Below are 23,255 nucleotides of genomic sequence, written 5' to 3' on the forward strand. Positions count from 1 at the left end.
CAAAATGCTCAGTAGACTTTTATCCCTCAGTATTATTGTCCAAATTATGGCCATTTTCTGCTCTTCAACTGGGAGAATGCAACTATAGATTTTCAACTGTTGAATAAATATATATTTAGTTTGATCTGAGGTGGTGACATTTTCAGCGTTACAGTGCAAAAACTCAAGAATTGAGCCGTATTTAATTATTTATCCATTGTGGCACCTACTGTATATTTTTGTCAGCACAGCTGCGCTTTGACATTCTTGAGCTGTTTTTACTGGATTCAGAAATGTACTGCGCTAAGAAGAAAAGGCAATTCGGGGAAGCAACCTCGTGCCACAACAAAAATGACTTAAAAGGTAGCTGATGGAATTTGATTTCTTGTACGATAAGTAAATGACAATATCAGTTTGCTAATATTTCATCAAAAATAATGAATGTTTGTTTGATGTTGCCGTGATCAGAGGTGAGTCAGTGATCCGTAAATAACCAAGGAATGGTTTCTGTTACTGTACCAGGATTTACATTAGAGACTTGTTTTCCTGGCAGTTAGCCTTTTAGGCTGGGTGTTAGAGCATGAAATTAATCTGTGCCTGTACCTGTGGTGTTAAATTCCACTGGGTGCGTCAGATATTTTGGTTAAATATAGTTTGTGCACTTGGCTAATGCTCCAAATGTAGAGACTGACGATCTGTTTCTGTGTATGATTTTTTTTCAACAGATCAACCAGTCTCTATTTCAAAGAACCTGGGAAGACCTTTCAGCTGCATTGAGGATTAAGGAACTGCAGGGATAAGGATAAAGAAGCTGGTTTGCTGTAGAACACAAGATCAGCACTCAAGGGGTGACAACATTAATAAATGAATGTGGAAGAAAAGAATAACAGGAGTGAAAACGATCTACAGTGAGAAAGAGTAAAACAAACACACTTGTAAAATTCTAAATTGACTGTGGAAAGAACATTTTATCAACACATTCTTGCACAAGGTTCTTTTACTAACAAGTCATCAAAAGACATAACAACATTGTCAAAGTGAAGCTTATGTTTCTTTCCATTTAAAAAAAAACACAGCCACATTTAACAATTATTTATCACTAACAATTCGGGTCTTCTATTGAAGTAAGAATATAAATCTGAAAGGGAAAGGAAGACAGAGCATGACTTCTTCAGTTCAGAACACCACCTTCTGCACTGACAAGGAGGGCAACAAAAAGGAAGTAAAGAATAACAATGAACAACCAGTCGGAACAGATGGAGACACCAATGCAAATGAAATAACGTCCCGGTCTTATATCACAGAAGAAAAGGAAGAGAGACAAAATCTAACAGCTGGCATTATGAATGAGCATCTACATATGCCAAAGAACATAACAATGCCGAATAAAACGCTGGATGACCATGTGAAGCGAGGTGGGCAGTTTCAATCAATTGAGGTTGGAGATCAGTTGCACAGAAGCAGAAGTCTAGAGTTTTCTGAGCCAAATAAAATTGGAACCGTGGAACTGGAAAATACCGAATCTACCGAACACCACGATGAAGCTTGCAGTTTGCAGTGTCCTGAGAGGGAAGATCGGAAATTTGGTACAGGTAAAATTGTCAGTGTTTCTCAAATTCAAAAGGAATGGTATCCCCTAAAAAGGCACACCTACACTGCTGAAGCTGCTGCAGAGCATGAGTGGCCAAAAATAGATGAAAATAAAAGAATGCATTTCATACCGTTATCATGCAAGGACTCTTCACCTTTCAGTTCATTGGAGAAAGTTACTAAAAAAGATTTATCAGTAGAGATTGGTGCATCCAGCAAAGATGGTGTTGGGTGTTTTCCAGATAATGTCTCAATGACTGACTGTTGTGTTGGATCATTGAATTTTCAGCAACTCCACATGAATGCCAGTGATAGCACTCATTATTCACAGAGGGCATCAGAGGATCTGTGCAAAGCCATCTCCCCATCTGATTTCACCTCAGTTGAAACAATTGCGTTTCATTCTAACTCATCTACCTCTGAAAACAAGAAGTCAGCCCCAGAACTACAGACGAATGTAGAGAGGCCACTTGATCTGGTCAATGTAAGCACATCGCATTGTGAAAATATAGTATCTATCTTAGATCCAGGTGATGAACCACAGGTGGCTATTGTCAAACGTGAAGCCCTGGTAAACTTGAATGTATTGCCCAATCAGTGTAGGGCAATTGATGAGCACAACCAGCCCTCTACATGTGACTGGCAGGAGACTGGTGATTTTTTGTCTGAAGTAACAGGAGTTCAGAACAGGAAAAGTATTTTTGAAGTAAAGGAGGAAGTGGAGCCTTGTGATATTAGCCAACAATCACCCACCAGGCTTCCTGAAGAGATAGCTAAAACAGTGCAGCACCTGCCAGACAGCACAAAAGAACAACACCTTAATAATCTCAATGTTGAGGAAGACCAATTCTCACACCGACAAGAGGAAAGTTATGTTGGTGATAGTCCGGTACCTGCAAACAATTCTTCAGTATTAATGAAGCAGTGTTGTCAAAATAAAATCTTCGGTCTGATACATACTGAATTTGGCACCCAACATTCCATAGAAGCAGCTGAACATCTTGGAAGCTCATTTCCAAATGCTACAAACAATGTGGCCAATATGAAATCTACTATTTCTGGAATTTCAAACACGGCCTATGAGGCAGCTAATAACATTGAAAATGGTAAAGTGCCGTGCACACAAATCAGTGAACTTTCGAAGCAAGAATTTGATAGCCTTCATGATACCTTTGAAATTATTAGGGGCATAAAAGAAGACACAAGGCAATCTTGTGTGAGCGGCAGTAGTTCATTAGAAAATGAAGCCGTTCAAGTGAAAAGCATTTCTAAGTTGATGGAAAAGGATGGTGCTGAAGCCCTTAGTGTCACACACTCAGAGCTGTCAAAGCAACATCCTTCTCAGCAAGGTGCAGATACAGGCAAGGATATATTGCCAGGACCAGGAGTTAGTCATGGTCAGCACATTGATGAATGTTCTGTCGAAAAGGCAGAGTGCTTTTTACAAAAGGAAACGAATGAAATAAAGAGTAATGTGATGATAGTTGGAGAAAATCAACCCGTGCGGATTTCTGAAGAGCTTCAGCACTCCGAGAGCCTGGTAGCCTTGCAGACTGTAAATCCTGCATTTACTACTTGTACAGAAGTTGACGTGAAAGTTACCAATAAATCCTCAGATCCTGCTGTTCAGGAAACCTCCCTGCCTCATGCTGAGGTACTGTCAGAATCTTCGCTACTCCCTCCATTAGAAGCACAGACAGCAAACTCATTCTCTAAAGCTTCTGATAAAGCTGTATGTAACAGTGGAATCCCAAAACCAATACTGCAGCATCCCAGGACTGTTCTAACAGACAAAGGAGAAGCAGAAACAAGTTACCAGTCCAAGCCTGAAGGAAAGACTGAAGCTAAACTCATTCCCAAACCCAAGTATGTAAGACCTAAAATTATAACGTACATCCGAAAACCACTTCAGGTAAAACCACTGGACGCTTTACATGATGCTTTGGGATTATCTCCAAAACTCTCAACATGGACCGAGTCCATTTCGAAACCTTGCCTTTCAAAAGAGTACAAGACCTCTACATGTGAAAATAAACCCCTCTCACTGCTCAGTGTTCCCAGTTCCTCTCATGACAGGTACAGACAGGAGTTGCAAAGAACTAAGATATATACGACGGGACTGATAGTATCTGGGATCAAGCCTCCTACTCAGCAGGCTTTTCCCAGGATGATGGGAAAACCATTTCCTCATTCCAGTGATGTCACATCAAAGAAAGCTACTGAAATGTTTACGCAGGAGAGCATTTCTGAGGTAAGAGCAGCCTTTAACATTCTAGATTGTGGGTACATGTGTTCTCATCAATTCAAATTTGAGTCAGTCAGGAAGCTATTTTTTGAGTGTAGGTTGTCGGATCAGTGAGACAGTAAATGGATTTTAAGAAGTATTTAGCCCTGCTCCCATGTAAAAGCTTCAGTTGCACGAGAAAGCCAGATGGAAATGCATTGAAAAGCAAAATGTTGAAAATTTGAAACAGAGTTAATGTTTCAGAACAAAAGGTCATTGACTGTGATGTCAACTTTGTAACTCTCTGCAGATGCTGCCTGCTCTGCTGAGCATTTTCAACATTTCCTTGTCTTATTGGTAATGTATTAAAGTGATTTTAAAAAAAAAATGGTTTGATATAACAAATTAAAAGCCATCGGGCTGGGAGTCAGTTAGTCATATAGCTGAGGGATCGGTTAGACTGGAGTCCATTCAAAGGTGTCCAACTTTGCAGACAATATCAAGATGGGAGAAATGCCAAGTGTGGAGGACCAGAGTACGCAAACTCAAGAGAAATTGGAGATGGTGAGTTTGTATGCAGTAAAATGGTAGGTGAAATAAATAGTAGCCAAATCTAAAATGGTGAGATGAACCAAAAGAAAGTGGACGTGGCAATGTACAGGGAGCAGGAGGGAGGCCCTGGGAATATTAGTGCCCTAGTTAACATGAGCCAAATGTTCTAGAGGATAAAGAGGGCAAATAAACTGTTGGTTTTATCACAATTGTCAGAATATTTAAATTGAAAGAGATCATTTTAAAATTGTACAGGGCTTTGGCACGACCATGGGTGGAACTTTTGAGTGATACGTTTATGGGCAAATGCTGTCATCACAATTATATTGCCTATGAACAAGAATGCTGATTAAACATGTCAAGCTTTTGTATGCAAACTTCCAAGATCAAAGGTTTCTACCCTTGTATCTGGAATATCGTTGGCCCAAAAGTAATTTTCAGCTTATTAAAATCAGGTTTCTGACTGATGATGGACTAGACACTCTTACTGAAAATGCTTACTTTGTTATAATGAAGCACATTGGGCTATATTATTTTAAACTGCACTGAGTTAGTATTCTTTAATATATCGAGGAGTATTTCTAATGTGAGAAATAAAAATAATCACATTCCAGATTACTACCCAGTTGCGCTGCATGCTTCATGGCAAGATTTTACCTTCCAAACGAATCTCCATGAAAACTTGAGGAAAAAACTCCACCATTTTGGTACAACTTGTGTATGGATTGACAGTTATGCCCAAAGTAGAACATTTACTCCATCTTTGACTTTATGGTATGAACCGGTATATTCTATTGGATGTCTGTGTTGTATTTCAGTGCTCATTATTTACACACTAGCCTCGATTTTGTGTCTGCGTTCGCTGCTAGCGCAAATGGTGAGGTGGGAGCAAAATAATTCAAGACCTGAGAATCTCGCCGGCGAAATCTTGGGGGTCGATTCTCCCAGCCCAGAGCAACGCAACGGGCTGGGAGACATCAGCGGAGGCCGATTAGCAGGCTCCCCACTGGGCGCTGCAGGCTCTGCGCATCTCCGGATCCCGGAAATTGGCACGGAGCTGATTTAAATATTTAACTTTGCATTTCAATTCCATTAGTGGGCCTGGGACTGAAGTCTCCAGGCCCACAAGCCTCTCCTCCTTCCCCTCCACCCCCCCCCCCCTCCCCCCACCCTTTTCTCCCAGGGGAGCTGCAAGTCCGACTCCACTGGAGTGAAGAGGGGCCATCGAGATCTCCCAGGAGGTCAGGGGCAAGGGGATGTGCCCCCTGGGAATTGCCAGCCTGGTAGTGCCAGCCTGGCCCCCTGGCACTGTCCAAGGGGCAAAATGGCAGTGCCAAGGGGATGGGGCCAGAGGGCTTGGGGCCTATGAGGAGGAGATTGGTGGAGGTGGGGGGGGGGGGGGTCCTGCTGCCACTCTGCATAGGGATCAGTGGCAGAGGGAGGGAAGGGGCTGATCGGGGCTGGCCATCTGTGTGGGGCGGGGGAGGGGGCTACCGCTGGAGTGGTCGGGGCTGCCGGGGGTGGGAGGGGAGTGGCTACTGCTGGGGAGGGTGGAGAGGAGATCAGGACTGCCGGGGTTGGTGGGGGGTGCGGGGGGGCCATCAGGACTGGCTCGGAGACGTCCGGGAAGCCAGTGATCGGGGGGGGGGGGCGGGCGGTTTGGAGGGACAGTGATGTGGGGTCACAGGGCTGGCCAGTGATCGGGAAGCTGGTAGTATGGGGCTACTGCGCATGCATCTCAGCGCTGACAGATCAGCACATGCGCAGTGGCCCGCTCAAAGCTATGCTGCCAGCCTCTCCAGAGGGAATAGGCCCCACCCACTGATTTCTAGTGTGATTCACACTGAGGCACTCTGCAGTGCACAGAGGATGTATTTTTGTTTTGAAAATCCCGCTTAAAAAACCAGCGGGAGTTACTCCAGAATTTTTGTGGGAGAATCCTGGCTAATGTTTTCCGATTTTCCCCCGTCTCTCACCGGTGATGTAATGACGATCCCATCCCTCATTTCAACACATTTACATTTAATTAGCAGACCTCCCTGCCGTATCATCCCCCACATTTGGCATTCCCCCCTCGCCGATGTGACATCATGTCAGTGAGGTTTACAACTGCTTTTTAAAAATGGGAACCAAGTGACGGGAACCAGCTGGGGGTGCACAGGTGAGTATAGCCCCTGGGGGGAGAGGGGGGGGCGGGGTTTGGAAGAGGGGTATGCCTGGCTGTACCACGGTACTGCCCACTGGTGGTAGGTCCAAGACGCGATGCTGAGGGGCCCTCTGAGGAGGTCCATGGGTGAGGGAGTTCCTTTTATTCATAAAACCATAAGAAATAGGAACAGGAGCAGGCCATTCAGCCCTGTGTGCCTGCTGGGCCATTTAATAAGATCATGGCTGATCTGACACTCACTAAGTTTACTTTTCTGCCTTCACCCCATAACCCTTAATTCCCCAACTAATTAAAAACCTCTCTCTCTCTCTCTCTCTCTGTGTGTTGAACATGTTTAAGGACTTGGCCTCCATAGAATTCCCACTCTTTGAGAGTAGAAATTCATCCTCAATGAGCTCCTTCAATGAACACCCCTTACTCTGCAACCATACCCTCTGTTCTTACACTCTCCCAATGAGTGGAAACATCCTCCCAACATTTACCCTGTTTAACTCCCTAAGAATCTTATGTTTCAATCGTATCACCTCTCATTCTTCTGAACTCCAGGAGTACAGACCTAATCTGTCCAATCTTTCCTCACATGACATCCCTCCATATCCTAGTAAACCTCCTCTGTACTGCCTCCAATAATTATGTTCGAAATTCTCTGGCTGTTTACGCCCCACCATCACTGCCAGCGAGAACCGGGAATTTGGTGCTCAGCCAAATCTCCGTTCAATGCAGTGGGACCAGAGAATCCCAGCTGTGGGAGAAGTCGGAAAATCCGGCCCTATATTTCCATAAATAAGGGAACCCAAAACTATGCAATGTATTCTAAATGTGGCGTGACTAGTACCTTGTACAGTTGGAGCAACACCTCTTTACCTTTACACTCCAGCCTTGAAATAAAAGCTAGCATTCAATTTGCCTTCCCTGTTACCTTCTGCACCTGAATGCTCGCTTTCTGGGTTTCATGAACAAGGACTTCCAAGTCCCTCTGTGCTGCAGTGTTTTTCAGTATCTCTCCATTTAAATAATAATCCCGCTTCTCATTCTTTCTTCCAAAATGAACAATCTCACACTTTCCTACATGGAATTCAATTGCCAAAATTCTGCCCACTCACTTAACCTGTCAATATCTCTCTGTGAGCTATTTATATCCTCCTTAGAACCTGCCTTTCCTGCCACCTTTGTATCATCTGCAAATTTGGCCACAGTTCACATTCTTCCTTCCTCCGAATTATGAATGGCTGGAATTTTCCCACCTTCTCCTGTCTTGCTGCAGTGAATGGAGATTTGGCTGAGCGCCAAAGTTTCCATTCTTGCTGGCAGCAGCAGTGGGGCGTGTGAGACCAGAGAATTCTGGCCAGCATAGATTGTGAAGAGCTGCAGTTCCAGCACTGATCCCTGTGGCACTCCACTGGTTACTGCCCTCCAACCTGAGAGTGACCCCCTTATCGCTACACGCTGCTTCCTGCTGGTGAGCCAACCCTCTATCCGTGCCAGAATATTACCTTCAACACCATGAGTTCCTACATTGTATAGTAGTTTTTTGTGTGGCACCTTATCAAATGACTTTTGAAAATCCAAATTTACAACATTGACAGGTTCTCCTCTATCCACCTTCTCAAAGAACTCTTTGTCAGACATGACTCCACCTTCATGAAACCATGCTGTCTCTGCTTGGTCAGATTATGACTTTCCAAAATGCACTGCTATTCTCTCCTTAATAATTGATTCTGATATTTTTCCAATAACTGAAGTTAGATTCACTGGCCTGTAGTTTCCTGCATTTTGCCTGATGCGCGATACAACTCACGAGGCTAGAGATGCTCGAGGAAATAAAGGCTTTTATTAACTACTACAATAGAGCTACCATATATAATACACGATCCCAGACTGAGGGGTCCCAGACAGAGCAGTGACCTTTATACCTCTCCCAGGAGGCGGAGCCCGACTGGGATGTACCATAATAACTATAATACAGGTAGAACAGCCCAACCCTAACCCCAACAGTAACATGTAGAACAACCCAACCCTAACCCCAACAGCAACATATATACAGACTCATAGTACTGGCCAGACCCTGGCTCAGTACTACCTGGTGGGAACCAACGATGGTTCACCACATTGCCTCCTTCCCTTTTTGAGCAAGCTTACCACATTGGCAGTTTTCCAATCCTTTAGCACGGTTCCAGAATCCAAGAATCTTTGGAAAATGATTACCAATGCATCCATGATCTCTGTAGCTACCTCTTTTAAGGTCCCTGGGATACAATCCATCAGGCCCAGGGGACTTATCAGCCTGTAACCCATTCATTTGCCTAAAACTAATTCCTCTGGTGATGGTGGCTATATTTAATTCCTCCCCTGTATTTTTTTACTATTTCTGGGCTGCATGTAGTATTTTCTACACTTACAATGAGGACTGATGCAGAATATCTGTTGAACTCCTCAGACATTACTTTGTTCCCTATAGTTACTTCCCCAGCTTCATTTTCTAAGAGGCCTATGCTTTCTTTTACTTCTCTTTTCTTTTTAATGTACTTTTAAAAACTCTTACTATCTGTTTTTTGTTTCTCGCTAGCTTGCCCTCAGTTTATTTTTTCCTTCCTGATTATTTTTGCTGCATTCTGAATCTATCCCACTCTTCTGGCCTACCACTAACCTTTGCCATCTTGGTTATCCATGGTAGTCTTCCTCATTGGAATGTATTTTTGCTGGGAGTCATGGGGCGGGATTTTCCAACCACACTTGCCCCGAAACCAGAAAATCCCACCCGAGGTCAACGGACCTTTCCATGGTCCATCCCTTGCCTGGTACAATTCCCGTGGTGGGCAGAACGGGAAAATTCACCCCATAGAATCCCTACCGTGCAAAAGGAATCCTTTCGGCCCATCAAGGCTGCACCGACTCACTGACAGAGTATCTTATCCCATCCCTGTTACCCCTCTAATCTCCTTAACCTACACATCTTGGGACACTAAGGGGCAATTGAGCATGGCCAATCAACCTAACCTGCACATCGTTGCACTGTGGGAGGAGACTCGAGTACTACGACAAAATCCACACAGACACGGGGAGAACATGCAAACTCCACACAGTCACCCAAGCCCAGAATTGAACCTGAGTTCCTGGCGCTATGAGGCAGCAGTGCTAACCACTGTGCCACCATGCTGTCCCATGATAATTCAATCATGATTTATCTCCCTGAATATCTGCCACTGCTCATCTATTGTCTTACCTACTAATCGTTATGACCAGTCCACTTTGGCCAATTCAATCCTCATACCTTTGTCATTTCCCTCAAGCTGAATGTTGAATTCTATCAGACTGTGATCACTACTTCCTAGGGGATTCGTAACTTTGAGATCATTTATTAAAACTATCTCATTACACATTACCTGATCCAAAATAGCCTGATCCCTAGTTTGCTCCATAACATATTGCCCCAAGAAACCATCCCGAATCCATTCTATGAATTCATTCTCTTGACTACCATTTCTAATTTGATTAGCCCAATCTACATGAAAAATTAAATTCTCCCATGATTAGTACAGTGCTCTTTTTACATGCATTTGTTACTTCTTGCTTTAAACTCTATCCTACAGTATGGCTACTTTTCAGGGGCCTATAAAATACTCCTACCTCACTCTTATGATCTTTGATATTTGTCACTTCCACCCAAATCAACTCCACATCCCCTGAGCCAAGGTCATCCCTCACTTATTAGCAGAGCTAGCCCACTGCCTTGTCCTTGCCAGCTGTCATTCCTAAAAGTCGAATAACCCTGAATATTGATTTCCCAACTTTGATGTCTTTGCAACCATGGCAGAAATTTTACTGCCCACTCGCCACGGGAATCGGAGCGGGCGAGGAGCGGAACATGGAAAGGTCTGTTGACCTCAGGCGGGATTTTCCAGTTTCGTGACAAGTGAGGCCGTAAAGTCCTGCTCCATGTCTCAGTAATGGCCATCAAATCATACCCATTTAACTGTGTGCAGTCAGTTCATTTATCTTGTTTTTTATGTTACATGCATTAAGATACAGAACACCCCAGCAAGGGTATTGGTTCCGGTCCTATTAGGGTGTACCCATCCAATTTGTACAGGTTCCACCTTCCCCAGAACCTGTCCCAGTGCCTCAGGAATCTGAAACTCATCCCTGTCTACCACCCCTCTAGCCATGCACCCATCCTACTTCTCCTCTGATTTCTGCTCTCCTAGCGTGTGGGAGTAATCCTGAGATTACTATCTTGGAGGTCCTGCTTCTTAATTTAACACCAAACTCCCTGTATTCAGCTTTCAGAACCTCATCCCTTTTTTACCAATGTGTGCCATGACCCAGGGCTCTTGGCCCTCCCCTGCCAAAATGTTCTGCAGCCACTTTGTGTCATGCTGAACCCTAGCACCAGGGAGGCAATATACCATCCTGGAGTGAGTTGGTTGGGAACATTGTTGGGGGGGTGGTTTCCCCTGGGGAATGTGACGGGTGGTGTTCCTGTTCTGTTTTATCAGAGATCAGGGCGCCCTTTAAAAAGAGCACCCCGATCTCGGGATTCCTTGCTGCTGGCTTTTTCGGCCCTACCCTGCCAGCGTGATGCCACGCCTGCAGATTTTTCTGCACGAAGTGCAGGATTATCTGACGGGAAAGATCGGCAGTGCGAGTTGCTCTCTGGTTTTCTCACCTCAACCAGCACTCTGTGCAGAGAATGGAAAATTCTCTCAGGCTTTCTCACAGGGCTCAGCTAAGAGTGGTTAAAAACAGCTGATTTCATTGACTTGATCACACAACAAAAATTATTTTGAAATAAGTGTTTTCTTAGCAAGCCTAAAGTCACAGATTTTAAATAATGCTTAAAAATATTTCTATGATTCCTACACATTCGAGGAACAAATTATAGGCCAGAATTCTCCGGCCGTTCACATTGGTGGGATTCTACAGTCCCGCTGGCAGCGCACCCCTGCCTGGGAGTTTTCCGCCTGCATTGGGTTACGTCGATGGGAATTCCCATTGACAGCGACAGGACCAGAGCATCCTGTCGCTAGCAAACAATGCGCCACGTCCTGCTAGCAGGAAACACGAGGCTGGAGAATTTCACCCATAATGTTCGAAACAATATTAATAGAATTTCCAACATATTTTGGAGACACAACAATCAAGCGTGGGCCTATTTACAAAAAACAAACAAAAGGACATTCTTTGGGCCAAAATCCAAGAATAGTCCAAACCTAGCAGCTCCTAAACCAGTTTCAGCGAAAGGGCTTACTGCCATTGAAGAGTTGCTGTTTACAACTTATCTATAAGAACATAGAATCATAAAAAATAGAAGCAAGAGTAGACTATTCAGCCTTTCAAACCCGTTCCACCATTCAGCAAGCTCATGGCTCATTTGATGTGACCTTAACTCCACTTTCCTGCCTGTCCCCATGACCCTTGACTAAAACCTATCTAACTCAGCCTTGAATATATTCAATGACTTTTAGCCAGTGCTGCTTGTGTAGAGAGAGAATTCCAAAGGTTAATGGCCCTCTAAGAGAAGAAATTCCTCCTCATCTCCAACTTAAATGGGAGACCACTTAATTTGAAACTGTGTTCCCTAATTCTAGCTAAAAGGAGCAGGTTTTGCACAGACCCTCCCTTACTTGAATGACAATACATTTCCTCTTTTTCTGTTTGTCTGCTGCTCTTATTTTGGAATATTTGTAAGATTGTATAACATGCTCTGGATAGTTAGAGTAGTTCAAACCTCTATCAGCCATCTGAGAATAAAAACCCGAATCTTACTTAACCTCATTAACTCAAGAAAACTGTTAATATTTCCTCATATAAGGAACTATATCTCCATAACTATTATGAGGTAAACAACTCAAATGCATCAAATAAAATGAGCAAACCTGAATGAAAAAGAAAATGCAGCAGACACTGCGGATGTGGAAACAGTCAGCAAGTCAAGCAGCAACATAGAAAACATCATATTTTACATATAAGGCCCGATTTTACCATTGCGTCAAACGGGCGCGAAAACTTGGTAAAGTCGGGCGTGAGGTGATTAGCACAATCCGCGCCTGTGTCCGTGCAGATGCCCACTTTACCAAGGCCCAAAAATGGCCGCGATCCAAACTGCACCCGAAACAGGCGCAACGGTGATTTAAATGCATTTGCATGCATTTAAATTGAATTAATGGGCTGCCCGCCCAACTTTACCAGCATTTCACCCTTCACCATCGCGTTCACCCGTCCAGATTTGGCGTGAAACAGATGTGCTCGGTAAAGGTCTGTTTCGGGCACTCCAGCTTCTGAAGAGGTCAGTTCAGAGCTTCCAACGGCTCTCTAACTAAGATCGGTGGTGGGGGGGGAGGGGGTCAGATCATTCTCTGGTTGGGGGGCCAGAGGAGAGAGGCCCGATCATTCTCTGGTGGGGGGAAGGGAGGAGGAGGCGGGTCAGCTGCATCTCTGGTGGCGGGGGGGAAGGGGGGAAGGAGGGTGGCCTGATCATTCTCTGGTGGGGGGAGAGGAAGGCCCCATCATTCTCTGGTGGGGGGGGGGGGAGGAGGAGGAGAGGAGGGAGGCCAGATTGTTCTCTGGTGGGGGGTGGGGGGGCAGAGGCAGTGGGGTCTGCTGCCACTCTGCGGGTGATCGGTGGGGGGGAAAGGGGGGTAGGAGGTCGTGATCGATCTGGGTAGCGGGGGGGGGTGGGTGGATAAGGGGGACAGTTATGTTGTGAGAGTGGGGCGATGTCTATGGGGGTCATCACTCCCACTTTTCACTCCCGGGCCGCTTTATCTGCTTTATGCGGCCCGGGAATGATGTGACAGGGACGCATTTTTCAAATTTTTTTTTCATTGGGCATGCATAGTTCAAAGCTCTGACCAAAGCTGCAGCATTTCAGGCATGATAAGCCCCGCCCACAGCGCGATTCAGACCAGCGTTTTTTTTTTCAGGCTAAGTGCGTACGGGGGCGCCTGAGAACAGTTTTCCAAGTCGGATCTGAATTGCACCCAGATTCAGCACTTGAAATCAAAATGGTAAAAATCGGGCCCATAGGCTGGAATTTGGCAGCCCCTCACCTTGGTGACTCACCATTGGCTGCCTGTGGCACCTTCATGTTCAACTAAGGTCTACTGTGTTTTGCAAGACTCATCCAATCCGCCTCAGGGGAACCCGCAGCAAGGGTTGACTTCAGTGAGACCAGAATATACCCTGCTGGCAGGGAGGGCCGGAAAATCCAATCCATAGTTCCAATTAAAATCCAACTCATCCTGATCAGGGGCAATGCCTCAAATGTTACGTTTTGTTTTCTTTATTGATGCTGCCCAACTTGCTGTGTCTTTTCAACAGTTTATATTTTTCTTTTAGCCAATAGGGAATTCTTAAATTAAAAGTAATGAATTATTTATTTGGAAGTATGCCTAGCTAAATATTTATTGAATACAGTAAATTATTAATCCACGTTTTGTCAGATCTTTGTGAAATGGTTTTAAAGGAATGTTCTAATCTTTGGACCACAGAAGCCTGAACTCAGGCCTATTGGATTTTACTGATATCTAACAAAATAAAACAGAATAATGGAATAAAAAAGAAAACAAAAATTACAAATGCTGGAAGTCTGAAATAGAAGCTTAAAGTCCAGATTACTGTCAAAATTATAGATTTATCTTTTTGTAGGACATACGAAACACTCTAGGGTGGAACTTGCATAGTGTTGGTCTCATAGCTCAAAATGGGTGCAGGGAATAATCCCTGTGTTTGAAATTGAAGGCCGAGAATTGTAAGACATTTGTTCTCTGCCTTTTATCTAAGAGTCCATGTAAGTAGCTCGCTCAATGGAAATTTTGAGCCAATTTCCTCACCAGCAAATGTCTTGAGGTAAGTCTCGGTGCGTGGGGCAGTTTGAAGAACAACAGGAGGAGGATGACTGAAGCTGGCAGGGACTATTGGAAATACTATGGAGCAGTGTGAAGATCTCTCATTCCTACTTTCACAAAAATTTGGAAAGAAATGCTTTTCTCTAACTTAATTGGGGCAGCCATTGACTAGTCTCCCACCAGGTTCTAAATTTCTAAATGGAGTAGGACCAAAACTCTGGAGCAATCAAATTAGTTGTAAAACCCTTTAAACAAGTGTTAGGTGTCTCACTAGTATGTTCAAGTAACGAATTTAACCCCAACTTGTCTCACGTTTGGAGTATTGCATGCTGACACAGTGGTTAGTACTACTGCCTCGCATTGCCAGGGACCTGGGTTCGATTCTGGCCTCGGGTCATTGTCTGTGTGGAGTTTGCACATTCTCCCTGTGTCTGCGTGGGTTTCATCCAGGTGCTCCGGTTGCTTCCCACAGGCCGAAAATGTGCAGGTTAGGTGGTTTGGCCATGATAAATTGCCCCTTACTGTCCAAAGATGTGTAGCTTAGATAGATTCGCCATGGGAAATGTGTGGGGTTACGGGATGGGATAGGTTAGAGATCCTGAGTAAGACACTCTGGCAGAGTCAGCGCAGACTTGATGGGCCAAGTGGCCTCCTTCTGCACTGGAGAGATTCTATGATTCTGACATAGAATCATAGCAATTCTATGATTCTGTGTAATGTTGGATCATAGATGCCAGGAATCATTGCTGTTCTGTATAAGTGACTGAATGTTAATCCAAACCCTTTGTATTGCTGTGAGATTAAAATGAGAGGGGTTTATTCAGACTCAGGATTAAGTTATGATTTAATTCTCCAGGAAAAGGCAAGAGGTGTTTTGTTCTCAAAGATATGCCAAGGCAATCGGATATATCTGAGGACTGCCTCAAACAAATAGAGTCTTGTATCTGGATGTAACCCTTAGGCAATCTCATCATTGAACTCATTGAGCGTAATATTTGCTCCAGTGATAGAGCTATTGGATTCCCCCATATTATTGGAAAAACTATCTTTGGCCCCAACTAGGATGATTCTCTGCGAATTAGTGCTACTGCTTTTAAATGTTGTTCTAGCCATCATTCTCACTCATCTTCCCTTGACACTGAAGAAAATAGCAAAGTCTCCTTTTACTTGGAGGAATTGTATAATGTTCAAGAAATGTTCCACCTACACAGAAATGCGTCATGAGTTACCTGGTCTCCATGCAGCTCTGTATATTTTACTGCTGGAAAGCACTTAAAATCTGTGGTAAGAATTTGACATGCAATCAATGAGTCTTCAGTTTTAATTATATTAAAAACCAGCAGAGTTTGGAACATTAAAAACTAAATATATCAATACTTTTCAAACCATCACACAAGAATTCAATTTCATTTGGTCAAATGAGGCTTTATGAGGTACTTGCTCCTATGAGATGTACAATAACTTTCAGCTAAAGATAACAAGCATGATTACAAAGTGACGGATGACTCTGTAATCTTTTTAAGGCTGGTCGAGAAAGCACTTAGTAACATGAGATCAAATACAAACCACTTCAGCTGCTTTATTTTTCACAGCATGTGAACATCCAGAGAAATAGTTATTATCCGTATACTCGTTCAAGTACACATTATAGACTCACTCGGAACAACCAGTGAAACATATCTTTATTTAATTAAAAATTAAACATGCTGTGATTCCCGGGATTGATCTTGCATGACATAAAATAACCTCCAACATATCCTTATGCCTTGAAACTTCTTGAAGCTGGTGAAATCTCACCCTCATGCCTTTTTGTTTGAAAAAAAAACTAACCACCTGTTCCTCCTTTTATCTCCATTGGTTAACAACCCAAAGAGAACATGGAACATAGAACATTACAGCACAGTACAGGCCCTTCGGCCCTCGATGTTGCGCCGACCTGTGAAACCAATCTAAAGCCCATCTAACCTACACTATTCCAATATCATCCATATATATCCAGAGGGTCTATGTTAGAAAAACCTTACTGAGTGCAAAGGACCAGAATGGGTATGAGATGTTTACTGAGATAGGTGAAGAAATGTTTCATTTCCTACGTTCTTTGGGGACTGGGGCTTTCAAAGCCGAGTTCATTTTGATTGAACTAGTTGTTGCTTCATTGGCTTTTATTTTTAAACTTGTGTGAATATATCTAGCTTTGAATGAGAATCCCTTAATGTAACTCCAAGTCTTTTTGGAAAAGTAATCAAAAATCCCGAAGCATAGCACTAAAGTTTCAGGTAAGAAATTTGCAGTTATTGGAGTTAAGTTCGTAAAATGATTCCCAGACTGTAGAAAGAGCTGATTCAGGAAGTAATGACTCAGTGAATGCTGACTTGGCAAATTCTGATTCAATATACAATAAGCAGTTATTAATGTGTCAGTGAATGCTAGTTGAGCGAAGGACAACTCAATGATTGATGGTTCTATGCATCTTGACAGTGAATGTTGACTCAAGAAGCAATGAGTCAGTGAATTCATATTATTGAATGCTGACTCAGCTGACGCTGACTTAGTGAATGTAGATTCATTGAAAACTCATTCAGCAGATGCTCAATCAGCAAATACAGCCAGTGAATACTGACTCAGTAGATTCTGAGTCAGTGAATGATGACTCAGTGATAATATTATCCCCAGTTTAACGCCTGGCACAAGCACTCTGCACCCCATAAGGGAAACTTTAGAAAGCTCGAGACAGCGTAAAGTGGTTGAAAACTTGGCAGCATTTTTTTCTGCCTCTGGGTAAAAAGGGGTTCCTGGGTGTTAAACCCTGGAATTTAGATTGCTAACTCAGTGAATGATATTTCGTTTGATGCAAACTCAATGGGGGGATTTTTCACCCCCATTCTCGGCAGAAGGAAAGACCAAAGGGGGTGGGGAATCCAATTGGAGTCCCAAAACGGCATTTACACTGGTGGGATTCCCTGTTGAGATTGTCCCTGCTTACTGCTAATGGCGTATTGGGGTTCCCACTCATTTCACCATGAAATGGAGTGACTGTGCTGCGTCTTTATCATCATTGCTTTTTTGTTGCTCCACTGCCTGGCCAGGTTGCCAGGTATCTGAGAGAAACAACATTAAAAGAGATGGTTTTGCCGAGGGGAGGGTGGTAGAAAGTAACAGGTGCAAGGAAATTCATGAGAGAGTGTGGAGTGAGGGGTAAGAAGGAGAGTTGGGTTTGAGGACACCATCATCTTTGGTTTCAGTCACACTGCTGGCCAATGGACACCCCAATAATGGTCAATTGTCCAACACCATCTCCTCCTTCGGCAGGAGGTAGGACAGTGAGGTGTGCCTGTTATCCTTCGATTAGCTCCTGGTGCCTCCAGTTGTGCACCAGCTTGTCCTGATAGAGAAGGAAGCATTTGATTGATGCGACTATAGTGTTTGAGTAGCTCGCAGCATGTGCAAGTTTTGAGATGTTGGTATGAGGCTTTTCACAGTACTAAGTGTGCGAGGGTGAGGTGAAACATGTAATTGTTTGGTATGATTCCTGATTGATGGACATTGTTGGTAGGTGAATTGATGGGAGGGCTTGGTGATTTGAACAATGTCTGAGACTACTGGTGCAGTTGTAGAGAACCATTCCTGTGAGGTCATTGTACACCTTGCAGCGCTGCATCCTGGTCCTTGGGGCTTCACCAAAGGCATTGACATCCACAGCTATCTGCTCCCACTGCCTTTTGGCTTTTTGTCCAGATGGCCACCTGGCCATGTGTGAATACTGGACATCCATCTCCTTCAACAAGTCCTCCACAACGTGTCTGAAAACCTTGGAGTCTACATTCCCCTGTATTGTTTCCCACGTTAGATTCAGTTGCTGGATGACTGCCAATATCTGAGAGAAATACAGGCTAACGTTCGGTGGAGCTCACATAGTTCACATTGGTTGGACAAATTAATCATTCATGTGAGTGGACAGCATGAAGTTGGAGTGCTTTCTACTTTGCAGTGAATGGGTGTGGATTGATTCTAATCATACATCGAAATCCCTGATTCCATTTTCAAGGAACTATCCAATTTACCCCCAAATCTTAATTTACCAAACCCTGGACAAGCAATTGAATATATCAAATGATTGACAACATTACACACAGAATCACAGAATAATTATGGCACAGAAGGAGGCTACTTAGTCCATAGTGTCTCGAGATTCCTCCTCTGCCACCATGTCTTGGGTAGCATCTACCTCCTTGGTAAGACAGATGCAAAGTATTCATTTAATACCTCAGCCATGCCCCTAGCTTCCATGTGTAAGCTCTGTTTTAAGTCCCTAATTGGCCCTACTCTTTTTACCACCTTTTTGCTATTTCTATGCCTGGAGAAGACTTTGGGATTCCGCTTTATGTTGGCTGCCAGTCTTTTCTCCTAATCCCTCTTTGCTTCTCCAATGAGCTTTTTCACCTTTCCTCTGAACCTTCTGCATTGCTCTTGGTTCTCAATTGTATTTTCTAACTGACACCTGTCAGAAGCACACTTCTCCATCTTTATCTTAATGTCTATCTCCTTTTTCATCCAGGGAAATCCGACTTTGTTTGCCCTACCTTTCCCTGTTAAGTTTATATACCTTGACTGTGCCCAAACCATTCCTAGTTTGAAGGTAGCCCATTGCTCGGCTACAATTTTTCCTGCCAACATTTCATTCCAACATAATTGGCCCAACTCCCTTCTTGCCCCATTGAAGTCAGCTCTCCCCCAGATAATTATTTTTACTCTGGATTGCCTACTCTCCTTTTCTATCATCATTCTAAACCTTACAATACAATGATCGCTGTCTCCTAAATGTTCCCCCACTGACACTTGGGCCAGAATGTTACCGCCCTGCTCACCACGGGAATCAGAGCGGGAGAGGGGCGGACAATGAAAAGGTCTGTTAACCTTGGTCAGGATTTTACAGTTTTGGGACGAGCGAGGCCATAAAATCCTGTCCTTGGTCTACCTGGCCCACCTCATTTCCAAGAACCAGGTCCAACAGTGCATCCTTTCTTGCTGGATTTGGTGTGTGGTTGAACCATACCATTCCGCCATTGCAATTTTCTCTGCACATTCTGTTTAAATTAGTTAAAATGCTACTTAATATTTCAGATTATTCAAAAATGTGTTGAATGCTGAAGGCAGGTAGGTTACAATAGCAAACATAAAGACAGAAAATATTGGAAATAAACAGACAAACTTTTTTTTGGTTTCTTTCTCTTGTTTAGTGACACTGGGCGGAACTTTACCGCATGTCCGCCCGAGGTTCGCACAATCCCGCCTGAGGCCAACGAAGAATGCCGTTCTCCGAGCCTCACCCGCCCCTGGAATCGGGGCAAGTGTGCCGGTAACATTCCGGCCACTGTTTGCTGTTCTCTTTTTAGATTTACTGCATGTGCAGTTTTTAAAAATCTTGACTGTTGGATAATATAATCATGTTTCAGATCTGGGTTTGAGCTTCAATCTAATCCAGGTTGACGGAATGAAAGTTTCTTTTCCTTAAGTATTTTCCACACACTTTGAATCTTGCATTAAATCCTGGAGGAGCCAAGTGCACTGTGCGACACTTCTCACTGTTCATCAGAAATTCATATATCTTCCTATTGACTGAACATAAATTGGATCCAAAAATTAAAGTATGAAGTTATGACTTCCCGCTTTGAGTTGGCTGCATCACCTTCACTGGCACCCACCTCAAGTGCTCGTCTGGCGCTACCAATACAACAGTTGTTTTGCTTCCGTTGTAACAGCTTGAATTGACATAATACCCTAGATTCTGATATGTAAAATAATGCAGCACATTGAAAGCCCAATCCCCTCATGCTGGAGGACAGTGTAGATATAATGCATTTACAACCAAGTTGTATTTGTTGCTAACAGTGAGTGCTTTATTCTTGTTGCAATTCAAAGCTCCAACACGCATGAGTTTTTAATGCATCTGCTAATAGCAGTGACATGTTGCATTTGCTCAGAAGAAACTGGAGCCGACAATGGCATGTGCAAATTGGCTGGTTTCTTTAATGTTTATCTCTATCAGGCCAGCCACTGCCAGATTGATACAACAGCAACATAAGGAAAGCCACAAGCAGCTAGTGTGGAAAGAGGAAGATTCCAGGTTGGCACAGTAATGACTGCTTCCCTGTATTTGAGATTGCAGCATATTGATAGAAGGAGCTTCATTTTGAAGTATAGCATGATCAAGAAGCTTCTATCAGTATTCCTTTCCTGAATTATGGAGAAGCACTCATTACTGTACCAATTTGATATTTTTCACATACCAGGCTAGCTGTGCTTGAGGTGTCTCTTATGGCATTACTATATTTATCTAGTAGACTAGATAGGGACTCATTAAATTTCCAGTTTCACTTCTCCCTACTCCTTCCTCCCCTTTCATTCCATCTGCTTTCCAAAATAAGGCTTTATTTCCTGTCAATACTCATCTCTCTTCAAAAAAAGGAACCAAATTAGAATGGGCAAAGAAACTGGTGTTCTGCCCTTTTCTTTCTTTGTGTCTTTCTCTCTTTCTTTCTCTCTCTAAAATTTTCTGGCCATTCCCGCTGGTGGAATCTTCTGATCCCATGACAAATCCCCACCGTGGATTACCCAGCGAAGGTGGGGGGAGGTGCATAAAGTGGGAAACCCCGTTGACATCAGTGGGACCAGAAGGAAATAAGAATATCAGTTGCATGGCTGTGAGCCTTTTCCAGTTCATAGAATCCCCACAGTGCAGAAGGAGACCATTCAGCCCATTGAGTCCGCACCGACTCGCTGACAGAGCATCCCACCAGGGCCCACCCTATTCCTTGACTCCACACATTCACCCCATTAATCCCCCCAACCTACACATCTTAGGACACTAAGGGGCATGGCCAATCACTTAACCTGTACATCTTTGGACTGTGGGAGGAAACCGAAACATCCAGAGGAAACCCACGCAGACATGAGGAGAGTATGCAAACTCCACCCAAACAGTCACCTAAGGCTGGAATTGAACCTGGGTCCCTGGTGCTGTGAGGTAGCAGTGCTAACCATCGTGCCACCCCTAATTGTCACTAAAATACAGCTAAAGTAATGAGCTAGCTTCAAAATTCAAACATTATTTCAAATATTGGAAAAGGACATACTTTTTATCCTCATCATTTCTCCTTCACACTCCCCTTTCTCACTCTGACCTTAGTCTCTGACTTGCACGCTACCCTCTCTTATTCTCTTGTTCTAATCCCAGACTCTCGGTCCATCTCTCAAAATCCAAAACACATGCGATGCACATAGTGGGGAGCAGTTTCCCGGCAATTAGAGGCCAGTTTGCATGCGTGGAAGGCGTTAAATCCCCAGACATTGTCATTGCGTTAGGATCCTGACATCTTCCTACCCTCTTCGGGTTTCTGAGGGGTGAGATTGAAACTGAGCGGGAAACTGCTTGGACATGTCGGATAAATTATGAAGGAAGTTTAAATCAATTAAGCACTGTTTTAACTCTCAGTTCTGGAATTCGCAGCCAAGAAACCTGTTTCCTGAACTGTCAGCAACTCACCAGGCCACTGAGTCGGCATCAGGCACAGTGGGAAGAGCTTGTTCAGTGAAACTGATAAGCTGGAAAGGCTCTGATCAGATACTCTGTAGAAGGAGTTCCCCAGGGATCAGTGTTGGGACCCTTGCTCTTCCTGATGCATGTTAATGACAGGGCAGTTTCAAAATTTTCAGATGATACCAAACCTGGAAGCATTGTGAACTGTAAGAAGGATTGAACTTCAAAAGGACATGGCCAAGCTGGTGAGATGGGCAGACAAGTGACAGATGAAGTTCAATGTGGAAAAATGTGAAGTAATTAATTTTAATAGGAAGGATATGGAGAGACAATATAAAAGAAAAGGTACAATTCTAAAGGGGGTGCAGGAGTAGAGGGACCTAATTAGATATGTGCATAAGTCATTGAAGTTGGCAAGACAGGCTGAGAGCATGGTTAATAAAGCATACAGAGTCACTGTCTCTGTTGAAGGGACATAGAGTACAAAAGCAAGGTAATGTTGAACTTATATAAAACACTGATTCGACTTTAACTGGAGTATTGCGTCCAGTTCTGGGTGCAGCACTTCAGGAACAATGTGAATATATTGGAGAGGATGCAGCAAAGATTCAAGAGAATAGTTCTGGGGTGAGTAACTTCAGTTATATAGATAAATTAAAGAAATTGGGATTGTTCTCATTGGAGAAGAGAAGGCTGAGAGGAGATTTGATAGAGCTATTCAAAGTCATAAAGGGTCTGAAAAGAGTAGAAAGGGAAAACTGTTTCCATTGGTTGAAGGATTGATAACTAGAGGACACAGATTCAAAATACTTGGCAAAAGAAGCAATGGAGACATGAAGGAACTCTTTCATTCAGCGAGTGGTTAGCATCTGGAGTGTGCTGCCTGTGAGTGTGGTGGAGTCAGGTTCAATCAAGGCATTTAAAAGGGATTATCTGAAATGGAAGAATGTGTAGTTACAAGGAAAAGGCAGGGTAATGGCACTAGGTTAATCACTCTTTCAAAGAGCCAGTGCAGACATGATGGACCAAATGGCCTCTTTCTACATTGTAAAAATTCTATGAAGAGCTTCAGCCATGTTCAGGCGAGAGGCTGATGTTCAAAGTACTTCTTCTCTAGAGAGGTATTCTCACTGCTGGACAGGTGTTTGTCAAATTGTTGGATAACAACAGCAATTCACTTATCTCTTGCTCCATTTCCTGCTGCCAGCCTCCAACTCAGCATATGGAAACATGAGCAGAATCACCATTAGCATCAGGAGGAACAGCAGCAGCACCAGCTGCCTTCTCCTCACCTGCATGCCCTTTCCACAGAGCGGAGGGGATCCACTCAGAGATACAGCTGGAAAGAGGCGAGACCCA

The 23,255-nt window shown here is 43.7% G+C and overlaps 1 protein-coding gene across 5 annotated transcripts in view; it reads left to right on the plus strand.

Annotated features, from left to right (window-relative positions):
• LOC144499767 (microtubule-associated tumor suppressor candidate 2-like) overlaps positions 1–23,255 on the plus strand; it is a 489,039-nt gene that overhangs the window by 163,554 nt on the left and 302,230 nt on the right. For all 5 annotated transcript variants that reach the window (XM_078222202.1, XM_078222205.1, XM_078222206.1 and 2 more), the window contains one exon: positions 705–3,820. In XM_078222202.1, coding sequence (XP_078078328.1) covers positions 1,142–3,820 — 2,679 coding nt within the window. In that variant the 5' untranslated portion in view covers positions 705–1,141. The remainder of the gene's footprint in view (positions 1–704; positions 3,821–23,255) is intronic.

This window comes from Mustelus asterias, chromosome 10 (assembly GCF_964213995.1).
Source record: "Mustelus asterias chromosome 10, sMusAst1.hap1.1, whole genome shotgun sequence".
Taxonomy (NCBI): domain Eukaryota; kingdom Metazoa; phylum Chordata; class Chondrichthyes; order Carcharhiniformes; family Triakidae; genus Mustelus; species Mustelus asterias.